This window comes from Triturus cristatus, chromosome 5_1, assembly GCF_964204655.1.
Source record: "Triturus cristatus chromosome 5_1, aTriCri1.1, whole genome shotgun sequence".
NCBI classification, from domain to species: Eukaryota; Metazoa; Chordata; class Amphibia; order Caudata; family Salamandridae; genus Triturus; species Triturus cristatus.
The window spans coordinates 315,136,637-315,150,663 of record NC_140587.1 but is presented as its reverse complement, the minus strand read 5'-3'; the positions used below and the strand labels follow the sequence as shown (position 1 = coordinate 315,150,663).

At 45.1% G+C, this 14,027-nt stretch overlaps 1 protein-coding gene across 3 annotated transcripts in view; it reads left to right on the top strand.

Annotated features, from left to right (window-relative positions):
* COL14A1 (collagen type XIV alpha 1 chain) overlaps positions 1-14,027 on the top strand; it is a 513,241-nt gene that overhangs the window by 359,925 nt on the left and 139,289 nt on the right. For all 3 annotated transcript variants that reach the window (XM_085605041.1, XM_085605042.1, XM_085605043.1), the window contains 5 exons: positions 3,378-3,524; positions 6,926-7,000; positions 7,361-7,500; positions 8,297-8,420; positions 9,598-9,741. In XM_085605041.1, the coding sequence (XP_085461167.1) occupies positions 3,378-3,524; positions 6,926-7,000; positions 7,361-7,500; positions 8,297-8,420; positions 9,598-9,741 (630 nt within the window). The remainder of the gene's footprint in view (positions 1-3,377; positions 3,525-6,925; positions 7,001-7,360; positions 7,501-8,296; positions 8,421-9,597; positions 9,742-14,027) is intronic.

Below are 14,027 nucleotides of genomic sequence, written 5' to 3'. Positions count from 1 at the left end.
AGTCCGTCTCTGTGAATCAGACAGCTGTGTCAATAGCTTGACAGAGGACACAATACCTCAGAGTGGCAGCCTGAAAGCCCTGGGTGCTGGAGTGAGGGCCCGTGTGGATGGTGGTGGTGCGCCACATAGGAGCAGTGGTGAACTGAAACCAATGGGTGTGAGGCAAGTAGGTGACCCAGTGAAAATCAGCGATTGGTTGCTTGCTTTTGAAGATCGGCTAGACTGTGAGGATTGGAAGGGAGGAGTGGCTAAGCCATTGATCAAGGAAGCATAAGGCTGGCAACGAAGGCCAAAACAGCAGTAAAGGCAAACATTTCTTTTTTTTCAATGGGCCTTAAAACATGCAGTAAATGGAGATGGTGAAGGAGGGGAACCGAGGAACTGGAGTTGGCCCTTACCTAGGGCGAGAATCTTATTATGGCCACACTTAGAGAGCTACAAGTTTCCTTTTGCTGCATTGAGGATAAAATAACATTGCTTGAGGCTGCTCTGGGGAATATGACATACCGGATGACTGCTATAGCTAATGGGCAGGCCATGGACAGAATGGACAGTACGTTGCTGGAGGTGGAAAAATAGAATTCAAAGGCGAACCCAAAAATCCCAGAAATATGAGGAGTGTGAGCTCGAATTGAGTGCACACATGAAAAACAAATGTAGCAGAAAGAAAATGCTGCATTTTGGGATTTTGTCCCTTCCTGACTCTGGCGATCTGCATACCGAGGAAAACCTCTTACTTACAATGTTGGAATATGTGGAGCACACTGAAATCAGTATAGTAAAAGCTGTGTAGCTGCCCACAAAGGGCCTTGGATGGTGTGAAGCAGGTTTGGGCACTGCTCTGGTAGAATTCAAGGAGCCTCGACAGCGCCTGAGAATAGCTAGTGCTGTGGTCCAGAAGGAAGAGCTGTGTGTGGACAGCTAAAAAATCCCAAGGCAACTCCTCCCCATAGCCACGGTGCCACCCAACTCTGACACAGAAATGATATCACAAGAAGAATGGTAGAGGCCATCTTTGTTTGGGATTTTCAAACAGCAACTACTGGAGTGACAAGCCTCTTTGAAAGATGTAGGAATAAGGTTAGATCCACCTACTTTTCCAGGAACATGGTGTGTCCGAATAATGATGAAAATGGAAAAAGAACCCCATGTTTAACGCCCTTCATTCCTCCACAACTTACCTTCCGCCTCCTGCACCCAGCTGTCCGCTGTGCCTGCAAAGTGGTTGTGACAATGGAGATGGTGACACTGGCAACGTAGAGTGAAGTGAAGCCTCACACTGTGCGCTGATCGCATGTACCAGATATATGCTTTCCTCACCTCACTCAGAGAAAAAAGCAGCTGCTGATGAGTCCTACCATAAATCCTGGTCTGAGATGTAACAATGCGTCAACCTTGTCACCCTTCTACGTCACTAGGACCTTCAGCAGATAAAGGAGAGAGGTGCCTGGGTTACGCATGATGGGACGCCAGGAGGAGATTGTTGACCCAGTCCGATTACTCATCGATTTCGCGGAGATGCAATGCTTCAGTGTTTTGTGCTGCACTGTAGCATTTACATAGCACTTCAAACTCAAATTTGAGGCACAAAAATGATTTTTCTGAGGGGTAGCATGCTACCCCGTGGGGGTGACGGGGCGCGGTTGAAAGAGTGTTAAACCTGTGTGGGTAGTCTTGGTGGTGGAGAGGGAGGCGTGCACATTGGAATTGTGGCTAGTTGTTGGCAGTTATAATTTGCTCTGTAGGTATTTTTTTTATGTTTATGATTTTTGTTTTTCTTTTCAGTTCATCTTTTCTACTGACAGAGGCAGCTGGATTGACCGCTCTGTAATGCCTTAGGAATGGCTGGGAATCTGGGAGGGAGGCGGAGGAGGGAACAGGGGTGTGTGTGGCTGAATGCTTTTGTTCTGGATGTTTGACAACAGTTCTGAACCATGAGATGGCATCTAGTGTACTGCAGTTGAGAGGTGTATCTACGGATATGATTTAAAAACACTCTATCCTGCCAGTCTTCAGAACAGGATGGTTACTGATACGGAAATGAACCTGCTGAGGTGAAGGCTCAGTCTAGAAGGAACTATTTTCAGCTGGTGAGGCTTTGGTGAAAACTGTTCCTCGTTTATAATTGAACGCGCAATCTCAGAGCGCTTTAGTGAAAATGTGTGAATTAAAAGCAGGTGCAACGAGGAAACACAAAGTAAAGACAGGAAGTCCCTACTATCCTACATGTCTAAAGAGGTGAAAGGGTTACCTCACCCTCCCCATACCCTGCAAGATCTTGAAAAGACTCATCAGTGCCTCCCGCCCACACTGTACACAAGTAAAGTAAAGCACCTATAGTGTGCTTTTGTGTGGCAAAGTGGCATGCATCCTCCCGCCGCTGGCCTCATTCATAATATCAAGTTTGAGTTCATTTTGAGTTGCTCCAAAATGTTATGTGGTAATATCTCACCCGCAATTAGCAACACATTGTGCTGCAGTATTATTGTGTAATTGCTAGTTCATGTTTCCTCATACAATGGAGCAGGACATTAGGAGTTAGTATTTTCTGGACTGATTTCTACATTGTTTGCCTCTTCCCAAGCAGTTTTCCCACTTCACATTTCACTAGGATCCTCGTGGCCAAATGCAAACAGGACACATTACTCAACTTTCAGGTTTCTCTACAAATCCTATAATCACAGTTCGGGTGAACACTCCTGTTTCCGCCTGAATTTAGATGTCAAGGGGACTCAAAATGAGCCCGTTGATATATGGGGTTGGCCGCAGAAGAGGGCGGACATCGTTTTCATGAAAATCAAGCCCACCGTGGTTACCAGTGATGGATGTTGTCTACACCGGGGCTAATTCCAATCAGCGGATGACAGCCACAATCTTTGTTAGGCTACTTGTAGTATGTAGTGTCCTCCGCTGGGCTTGCTACCGAGTGGGGCACACTCACGCTTTGAAATCAGGCCCCCAGTGGCTAAAAGTTCCCAGTCCTGCAGATCTACACCCGCCTTCGTTGCAGGCCTCTTTAAGAAATACATCTCTCCTCTGCAATCCGAGTATGAGTTTGGCACCGAATAATGCTGGTTGACAGAACACCTCTGCTTATCTTACTCTGTGTTTTTTTAACCGCCTTCCAAATTCGCTCTGTTATTTATGTGCCTCAGCGATGGAGCCTCCATTAAGCTTTAACCTTTATTGCTAGCATAGATAAATTCAGCATTTTCATATAAAAAAATGCTGCTTCTTATCAAGAAACGATGTGGGAGCGCAAAATTATTTTCGAATGCTGGTACAGTATACAGTTAGGTGTGTTTTTCCCATAAGGAGTATTTTGGGCTGTAAATGCAAAATATCTATATAACAACTACCCTGCACATTATTTTCAGATGGGAAGCGGCAAGAGTCAATCATCGGGGGAGGAACCTCAAGACACTGCTTCTATGATCTCAAACCGAACGCGGAATACAAAATCACTGTTCAGACCCAGCTGCAGGAGATCGAGGGGCCCCCAGTGAACGTCATGTCAACTACATGTGAGTAACATGGACTGCATCTTCCTTAAAGTATGTAAATATCTCACAAGCATGAAGTGTTCTGACAATCATTACTTTGTGGACTCCTATTTCAAAGCAGCTGCATTTCACTCAATGTAGAACCATGCACCGTACCTCTGCATCTACCTATATGTTACATAGCATCTTTGAATTCTCCTAACCTGGGCGGCTCTCCCATAATCCGAAGTAAGACATCATCCTCAGGCGCCCACCTCATGGTGGCACCAAGGTAATCCACAAGGCCCGAAAAAAGAGAATTTTTAATGTATGGCTGACGCTCCACCTGTTTTGCAGGAGAGCTCCCGTTTTTTTTCCCGAGTTTGACAGACAAGTTAATCTGCCAAGGAACTCTGCCACTTGGTGGAGTACTCTGTCAGCCAAACTGAGGGTCCATCCGCTCTATTTAGAGTTGAGTGAACCGTGATATTTCTGACAGAGTCTCCTCGGCTACCAAGGGCGGAAACTTTAGCCCAACGGCTCAACGGACGTTGGGTGATCTGTGCAATCATCTCAGACCATCCATCCCTTTGGGGCAGATGTTCTGACATACTTTTGTTTTTTGTTCCTGCTCCCCCCAAAAAATCTTTGACGTCCCAAACAGAAAAATAATCACCCCGCACCCTGAGAGAAAATTCCTTGTGGGTCAGGGTCATTATTTTATTTTTCAAAAACAAACTCCCACAGGTTTTTAAAAACAAAAAGCAGACTTATCGGGCACATGAATCATTGTGTCCGTTCAGCCGACTTTCACTGCCATCAGAGGAGCCTTTGTGGCCGCTCCGCTGAGGCATAGAGATCTCCTCCAGGCAGGCAGAGCAGAGCTCACTATACATTGCAGGTGGTAATCCGCGAGGGTGTCAGGGGTTATGGTCTCCGCCCCTGGTGTACAGCGAGCTGCCCACCTTTACTCTAAATAAGGCCCTAAATCTTTGCAGGGTTCACACTATTACCCGATTATTTTTTTTACCACTGTAGGAAGGCGCTTTCATATTAGGAATATTATGCCCACCTATACACATGATTCAGCCCTTTCACATGAATTCCCAGAACTCTTCGAACAACAGCAGCCATAGGCTTCACTTCTGTTACTTTCCCTGATTATAGGCTTAGTTAATGGCAACAATACAGTGAGATTTGTCTGTGTTACTGTAGAAGTGTAAGTGAGGAATAGTGTAAGCATTTAATGAGGGAATCTTGGAGTTATGAAGAACTACGTGCTGCACGAATGGAAGGGAGAAAAGACCTAGGGAAGTCCTCAGGTCAAGTGACAAGTGCCTGAAACGTTCAAGTAACAGTTTTTTTGAAAAGATACAAGGGAATTATATGAGTAGTTACACATTCCTCATGTTGACTCCTTCCCCGCGTACCTATGATAGTGCTTAATTCTATACTGGTATTTAGAGCTGAAGCACAAGCGGTAATATGTGGGGGGAGAAGGGAAGGGCAAGACCTACACTAAAAAACGTAGATACCGTCCACATTAGCAGGGGCGCAACGCTTTACTGAGTTTCTGAGCCTCGTTCCATTTGCCAAGGCTATGGAGTTGAAGTGGGCCAGTGGGGATTGTTGCTCAGAAGCAACCGAAATATACCCATAATTCATATGGAGGTTTCTCCTTATACTACACGTCAGAGATTTTTTTTACATTTTCCTTCCCAGGACGTCCATTTCCTGCAATGCGGTCCCAGGAAGGAGTGGCAGTAGCCTTGTCGTAACGCTTTGAATTTTACTACATTTGTGGATTTCAGGGAATCAGCCCTTAGGCTTGTATTTTCTTTCCCACCCTGGAAGCACACTTGCACCTGGCATATGCAGGAGCAGTTTTCTATGCCTCACCATGAAAAACATTTGTGAATACCCCCAACGTTATTGCTTTCTTAGTGGTCTTCTTGGCTATCCCTTTGCTCTCTCCCTTCCCTTCCTTTCCCCTGACTTAGACATACTCATATTGACCATTTTGCATGAGTAAGTGGTATTTCTGTTCTTAATAATCAAAATGACTGTATTCTTCAAAACAGAATTTGAAATGTATGAACATATACATAACATTTCGTGCATTTGAGTGGTGCATTGATGTGCAAAACATTTTGTGAATGTCTAGATGTGTTGAATAGTGTTTTTTGTAGTCAATGGTCAAAGGTTAGATGAAAAGTCATCCCGGTTATAGCTCTTCCCTTGTTGACTTGTCTGATCCAGCACCTTGGATCCTGGCCAAGTAGGTTAACCCATCACTTCCAGTCACTACTGACACTGTGTTCAGTCCTAACGTTTTCATTTCAACATTATTCATTTCAGCTGTGAGTCTAGAGACCGAATGGAAGCAAAACACCTGTGGAACACCCAGAATGCATTAGCCTACCACACACACGTCAAGGACTGGAAACAGTCTGTAGTGGCCCGGAAGAATCTGATATCAAGGCCGTCCATTCAAGCATTGTCCTCATATGAGATGGACAGGACCACCCCTGGTGGAAATCCAACTGGTACACAAGTGCTTGGAAGGGGCTGCAAGGGACATGTGGGAGCTCAACAAAACATGTATGTTTGTCCCACATAAGATTCACTTTGGCAGCGACCTCTGGTTGCTGTTGAAAGAGGGAGCTGTGGGATTGTGCTTGCCCATTCTCTAATAAAAGGTGTTTCCTGTGCAGGTTTACATAGCCAGTGAGATCCAAGGGTGCAGCGTTGCTCTCCTAGCCTTGATAGCTGTGGTACGCATCTTCCCTCTGAGGTGCTTCAGTGCGCTAAAGCATTGACACTTGGTCTTAGCAAATGGTAAAAATCTTGAAGAGACTCTGCCATTTTCATAAGTTCTTCTTGGAGGAGGAAAATGTCTACTTAGGGAAGGTAGCCCTGTTCTCAGAGGTGCTAGCACCCCACATCCCTCTTCATCAGCTGCACTGGTTATTCCTTAAACCTAGGAGAGCGTGATATCACAATCGCTCACCGACCAAGGTGCCGCCTTCCGAAGTCCTCCAGTCCGATCCCCAACATGGAGTTGACTACTGGAAACAGTTCTTTTCACGCCGATTATATATCTATTCATATGTTCTCTCCATCCTTCGATCTTCACTTACAGTCCCTTTTAATCAGTTGCATTTGCTTCTGGTGGCTGGAGGTCCATCCCAAGTCCCCTAGCGCACTCCATTGACAGCACGCGGCGCTGTGTAGTGGCCCAAAATAAAGCCTGCGGGAATAGAAATAGCAGGCCAGGGTTCTAAACCCACTGACTATCTGGTGTGTCTTTCGCAGTTACACTTCAATAGATGTAAAATTAAACATGAAAGGAAGGAAACAGTGGAACATTGTTCTGATTGGTTCATTTGTATTAATTAATTCATTCATTTGCCAATCGCACTAACCCTCCTCTTATTTTTCAGTACCAGTTCCTACTTCTGCACCAACGCTACCCCCAACGACTCAAGCCCCTTCTACGATTCCGCCTGCGCGAGAGGGTAAGGGACTGGACATCAGCAGTCGATTAAGAAGTTGTATTTGCTTGTGATTGTTTATTGTGTGTGTTTGATATAAAGAAATACTTCATAAAATCTGTGTAGATACCGGAGGGTCATTTCCATGCCAGAGTTCCAAGATACCCACATGTGATACACTGACATATCATGAAAGCAGATTAACTCATTTGTATGGTCAGCGTTTCTCCTAACACCCTGGTCTTAAAGTGACCCTTCTGTGCCTACGCTGGGCACGCCTGGTCTTTACCATTCAATGAAACTGAGGATTTTCTTTTGGAAAATATCACAGACAAGCTGGGCCTGCCCAGGTGATAATGGAACCATGGTTCATCTTGTCTACAGTTTGCAAAGCCGCAAAGGCTGACCTGGTTTTCCTGATTGACGGATCCTGGAGCATTGGCGATGACAACTTCAACAAAGTCATTCAGTTTGTCTACAGCACAGCCGGAGCGCTGGACCAGATCGGCACTGATGGAACTCAGGTGAGAAGATAAGCGACAGACCTCTTTCCACTGCCACAGCTGCAATTTACCACTGGCAGCCATTGTTACGTAATGAGGGGCATGGTGTCTGCAGGGCATCTTTTTGTGAACCTATCTCTGTATTACATTCGCTGTTTTATATTTATCTTTGTGCCATTTGAGAGGTTTCCCGAGCATAGATGACCCTAATCCACACTGGTACCTCTGCTAATCTATTTCTAATGTCACCTCCCCTTCTGCAGCCCGAGGCACCTAATATCGTTTTATGCTCTTTGGCCAATTTTATACGTTCCAGATATATTTTCAAATCTCTTCCACCTTAATTGTGGAACGGCACTTTTGTTTACTGCACACTGCAAATTGACGTGCCTCTGGGTGTATGCATGAGTTAATTGTGTGTGAAACAGTGCAGACAAACCGATTAAGTTGATGGGTAATTACAAGATGCTCCATGCTCATTCGTTCTGTGGCCTCTCAACAGAGTCTGCTAAAAAGGGTACCGATTGTTTCACAGGCCATTGTGGTTTTTAAAAAGTGGTACCCTACTCAATGCTGACTGGATCAAACCTACTAACTAACTCATGCCACATGATACAGAATAAGTCACCTGTTGGATTTGGACCATACCAACTTTACGATTTCATTCACATTACACTCTGTGCATTTTCTCAATTTCCTTAGTTTTTGGGAAAATGGAGATTGAGAAATTATCCAGTGTGTGTTAGTTGGCACCCTTGGAAATGTTGTTTGTATTTACGTGAAAATGTTCACTAAATTGTGTTCATTTTGTACGCAGGTTGGTATTGCCCAGTTCAGTGATGATGCCCGGACGGAATTCAAACTCAACTCGTATGAAAATAAGGAAACCCTCCTTGATGCCATTCAGAAAATCGCATACAAGGGCGGAAATACGAAAACTGGTGCGTAAGAGGGGAGGAGCTTCCTTTTATTGGTTTTCTTTTCTTGAAAATGAACCTGTGCTTGGTGTAGAGCTGAGCGTGTCTATTGTCTCTCTGAGGGATTTACAAACTAGATATTTTAATATTCGATAATAAAGTTCTAGCGTGAGTGTCCACTGTCCAGATTACTTGCATGTGGTGACAGTAATCCATTCCTTTCATTGTGGTACTTGTAGTTCTCAATTTATCGCTTGACAAACTGGATTTCAAACACCAGAATCCTTACAATAAAACCCGGACTGGATGAGTTGCTCACACATGGAGTCACAAACTGCTCTAGAATTCTAATGCTGTGGTCATAGCATTGTTTTAATTGTTACTTTTATGTTTAATTTACCTAGCTGTTAAATGACCCCATGTCATGTGGGAGGGACTCTTCATGGCAGCTTTGAATTTTAAGCGCTCTGCATGCTGGGACTTGTAGTTTCGCTTTTCCTGTTCTGCTTAATGGCCTGCAGGTTCCAGTGTGCAAAGCGAGGATGGCTCCAGAGCTTATCTTGGCTAAGGTTGTCACACACGACGTAAGGCCATGGAGCAGCTGTGCTACTTTGAGCTTGTAAAGTGTACTGGAGGCTGGAGGAGTTCGGAAGCGAGGACGAAGACTTTGTTGTTATGTTCTGTGCATGTGCCTCGCACTCTTCTCTTACCCTCCCGCTCCACCTATGAAGTACATACTATTTTTAGACATAATAATGTCCTAAGAAACGTCCTTGAGCTATCACACATGGAATCGGGACATTCCTTTCTAAGGCCCACAAGTGACTCAAATTCCAGTCCAGGGCCTTCATTTAACAACCTAGTGTATTCTGGGAGTTGTAGTCTCGGTTTATTACTACTGAATTTCTAAACCTTAAAATATTGATAGAATCCAGTGCTCCTGTGAACCTTGAGCCTTCTGGTAATCTCTTTTCTGTTGTACTGTTTTGTACCCATGGTTTTAAGTGCATATGGAATAAATGTACTCTATATAAAACATATTATGGAATAAATGTACTCTATACAAAAAATATTGAGTGTCGGTTTTTGAAGACCATTTGCACCCATGAACTTCAGCCCTTTACTGTACATAGTCTATATCATTGTATAGTTTCACAGTGTTTCTGACCATCGGTACAACTGTGTGTGTCTTCTTTTCAAGGCAGGGCAATTAAGCATGTCCGGGATGGCATCTTTACTGTTGAATCGGGCATGAGAAAAGCCATCCCCAGGGTGCTGGTAGTCATCACTGATGGCCGGTCGCAAGATGACGTCAACAAGGTCTCCAGAGAGATGCAACTGGAAGGTAAGATGGCCGTCAGGGGATGCCTATATAGCTTTCATTTTTAGGTCTTGCTATATGATCACCAGAAAAATAGCTTCAAGAGAGAGGCTTTGTGGCCACCCAACTGTTGGTTACCCTGACTATAATATTCAGAATGTGTATGATTCCACCGACAAACAGTGATTTCTGGAATCTTACTTGTTTTTGAGGGGTAGACCCTCACCCAACACTGTCTTATGTTGAAATGCCGCACCTGACAGACAATCCCATATTCTGGAAGGTGTCTGTGAGCTGGAGTGACTCACAATGTCTAAATTGACCTACGATTGGAGCATCATCTGTACCTTGGAATTCCAAAGTGCTGATTGGCGGTTATGGAGTCTGCATGAACATGTGCAGTGTGTAGATGCTGTCTGGCAGCCTGAACCTTCCTCTGCTTGGTAGCGGGGTATGTTATGTTGATTTGTAGAGCGCACTAATCACTTGTGAGGGTATACAGGTGTTTGAGCAGATGTGTAGGCATGTGGTCCCCGTAGAGTTATTCGAAGAGCTAGGTCTTCAGCTTATTGTGGAACTCCAGAAGTGAGGAGGAGGCTGTGATGTGTTGTGGGAGGACGTTCAATGCTTTGGCTGCGATGTAGAAGAACAAACTACCTCCTGCTCTGCTTTTGTGAATGTGTAAGTGGGGGTGAGGCTGATCATACGAGACTGGCAGGCTGGTGAAAGTGTATGCAGCTGTTCAGGTATGCTGGCCCGATGTGGTGCAATGCTTTGTACGTGTGCGTGAGGAGTTTGAATTGACTGTGTTTGTGAATGGGGAGTCAGTGGTGCTCTCTGTAGTGGGGTGAGATATGGGTGCTGTGTGGGAGGTTGAGTCATAGCTGCCAAGTTTCCCAGGTCCATGCTTGATGTGCTGCTTCTGTTCAGTTTTCATTTAAATTGTGGGACTTGTAGTCCTGTTTTATTATGCAATATACAAGACTACAAACCCCAGAAACAAAGAAAAAATCCAGACTAGAGCAGCACATCACGCAGGGACCTGGGAAACCTATCAGGGCTGGAGTATGAGACTTGCGATGGCGTTCTGGATGGTCTGAAGTCTGTGTAGGAGCTGCTTGGAGGTTCCAAGTGCGTTGATGCAGTCAAGTCTGCTTGTGATGAGTGCTTGCGTGACAGTACATCTGGTGTTCTGTGGCAGCCACTTGAAGATCTTTCTTAGCATATGTAGGATGTGAAAGCAGGCTGCGCTCACTGTGTTGACTTGTGCTGTCATGTTGAGCTTGTTATCTAGGATGATCCCTAGATTTCTGGTGTGATGATGGGTGTTGGTTCTAGCTCTGCTGGCCTCGAAATGGCGTCCAACAGGGAGGTCCTTTTCTGAAGACCAGTACATCGGTCTTGTTTGAGTTGAGCTTAAAACAGTTGGTTCTCATCCATTCTGCTACTCTTGTCATGCAATTGGAGAAGTTGACACTGTTTGTGGTTTTAATGTCAGCCAGGGAGAGGATGAGTTGGGTGTCTTCGGCATAGGAGATGAGGGTGATGCCTTGTATATGTTGATCAGGGTAAGACTGAGAGAGTGACCGCAGAGTGAACCAAAATACAAACAACCTAGGACCAGTTTCAACCTTGTTATGGGCTCATCGGCCAAGTATGGTTTGGTTCCAGTGACATAGTGAGCACAGGACCCAAGTCTGGGCATTCCTGTCGCACTTAGGGTGTCAACTGCAACAACAACAAGGTGGTGGCTGAAATGTTTGAATTAATCTTAGCCCCTGACAATCGCTCAGGTCCACATCCCAATCCATCATTTTGTGCCCACCGTGCCACCTCAGTTGCCTTGACTGTGCTCCTTATGGGAACAGTCCAGCCCGAACTGCCAAGCCATGAACCAGAATACAAGCAACCTAGGACTGGTTTCAACCTTGCTTTGGGATCATCAGCCGAGTATAGCTTGGTTCCAGTGACATAGAGTGCACAGGATCTGACGTATGTCCCCCCTAAATTCTAGAATCCTGACCTCTCTGTTGCCCCCTCAGTCAAATTTAGTACCCTGGTGTGAGATCAAACGTACTGATGAATGTGGCAGCACCGTGCCTATCTATGAGATCATCAGCCAGGGGGACGGGGTGAGCATGAGTCTTGGTTACTGAATTGAGTCCCTTGTTACAGGACAGAAGAGTAGTAGTCCTTCTTGCAACAGAGCAGCACATCAGTACTTCTAAGTCTTCCACAGGTCCGAAGTTTACTAAAGAGTTGGATCTAAGGGTCCTATATTTATACATGGTGTCAGCTTTGAAGTACGAGAAGGTTCTGGAGGTTTTCACCCCCAGAGGTGTTTGGAATTTCCTGCCTTCTTGCCCTGGCCCTAGCTTGTCTAGAGGCACAAAAGACTAGTGTGAAACCCTTTGTGAGTTTGTGGAGGCCGAGTCCTTGTGATGTGTAAGTGTGGTAGGTGGGAGCTCCTTCACTGTATGGGAGCATTACACAAAGGCCAGCAGCCAGCAACATCCAGTCATGTAACCCAAGATACATGCACCAAATGAGAAAATGCCAACTGGTTTTAGATTACAATTATTTTGACACCAAGCCCAATATTCCTATATGCTCCCAATTGAAGTTATCAGTTATTAAATGTAATAAGGTAACCCAATGTTATCCTATCAGAGAGGCGGGCCTTACAATAGTTAAAAAAAAATTTAAGAGTTTTTCAATTCCAGGACATTTAAAAGTTAAAAGAGCATGTCCAACTTTTTAAGTACACTACACCCTAGCGAATGGGCTGTGTAGGGCCTATCCTTAGGGGTGACTTATAGTAGCATTTAATTTACAGGCCCTGGGTACATTTATTACACTGTACTAGGGACTTACAGGTAAATTAAGGGTGCCAATTGGGTATAAACCAATGTTACCATGTTTTAGAGAGTGAGCACATGCAGTTCAGCACTGGTTAGCAGTGGTAGAGTGCAAAGAGGCTTAAGGCCAACAAAAACGAGATCAGCAAAAATAGGGGAGTAAGGCAAACGGTTTGGGGGAAGCCCATCCTAGGTCTGACAGGTCTAACACTCACCCTCACAAAGCAGTGATCCTACAAATTAATTAAAACGTGATCATAACCAATCGCATACATTATGTTCAATCAATAAAATGTGAATCATTTAATCTTGCACAATTAGAAACTCAAACCGTGGATTAGTGAACTAGATTGGCACCAAGTGAAATTGAGTAATTGTCTACACTTTGTGTCAGTGCCTGTTTAGAACAATTTGGTATAGTTTAAAGCTATTAATGCAACTCATACTGTTAGAGCTGCCACCATTGGCGTGGGTCTCCCTTCCATTTTAGTTGCTGTTGCCTCTTATGTTTTTGCTGGTTTTAGATGCTTTGGGCACTGTGCCACTGCTATTCAGTGCCACAGTGCAAGTGCTCCCTATGTTAAATTGATGTATGGATTAGTGACTCCATGACTGGCTTATTTGGTTTACTTGTCAGACCCTAGTACAGTTCGTCCGGTTGTGCCCAGGGCTTGTAAATCAAATGCTGCTGGTGGGCTTGCAGCACTGATTGTGCCACCCACCGGAGCAGCTTGTAAAGTGTGTCTCAGGTCTGCCATTGCAGAGCCTGTGTGCAGTCTGGTACTGCCATGTTGACGTGGCAAGTGCACCCACTTGCCAGTCCCCAAACCTTCCCTTTTCTACATATCAGACAGCCCTAAGGTAGGCCCGAGAGCAGGGTGCATTGTAGGTAAAAGGTAGGACATGCCCTGATGTGTGTGACATGTCCCAATGGTGAATTACTGCCATTTTCGTTTTACACTATTGCAAGGCTACCTGCTCCGATAGGCCAGAATGGGCAGTTTGATTATAACACCTTATAATCATAACTGACCCAGGGAACATGGTAGAAAAACGGATTTAGTATGCCTGAACTCAGAATGATAAAATACCTCTTTTAGTGAAGTTGGTTTTAACATTCTGTGTTTGAAAATACCACTTCTTAACCATCCATGCCTACCTCAGCTAGGTTGTGTATTCCTTGTCTGGTTTCTGAGTGAAAGGGGCTGGGGGGCTCCAGGAGACAGGGTGAGTCAGCACAAGGCTGAATAGACCTATCTGCATGAGGAGTGGTAGGAGCAGTAGCACCTGGGCCTGAATAGGGCTGTGCCTGCCTTCCACAATGCTGGCTCCACCTCCTGTGGTGTGCCTGAAGACCCTGGCCCACACTGACAAAGGAAGAGGGTGACTGGCAGGATGCACCCAGAACTGGTTTGGACTAGGTACAGACACTCTCTGCCTTCAGAAGCAAAG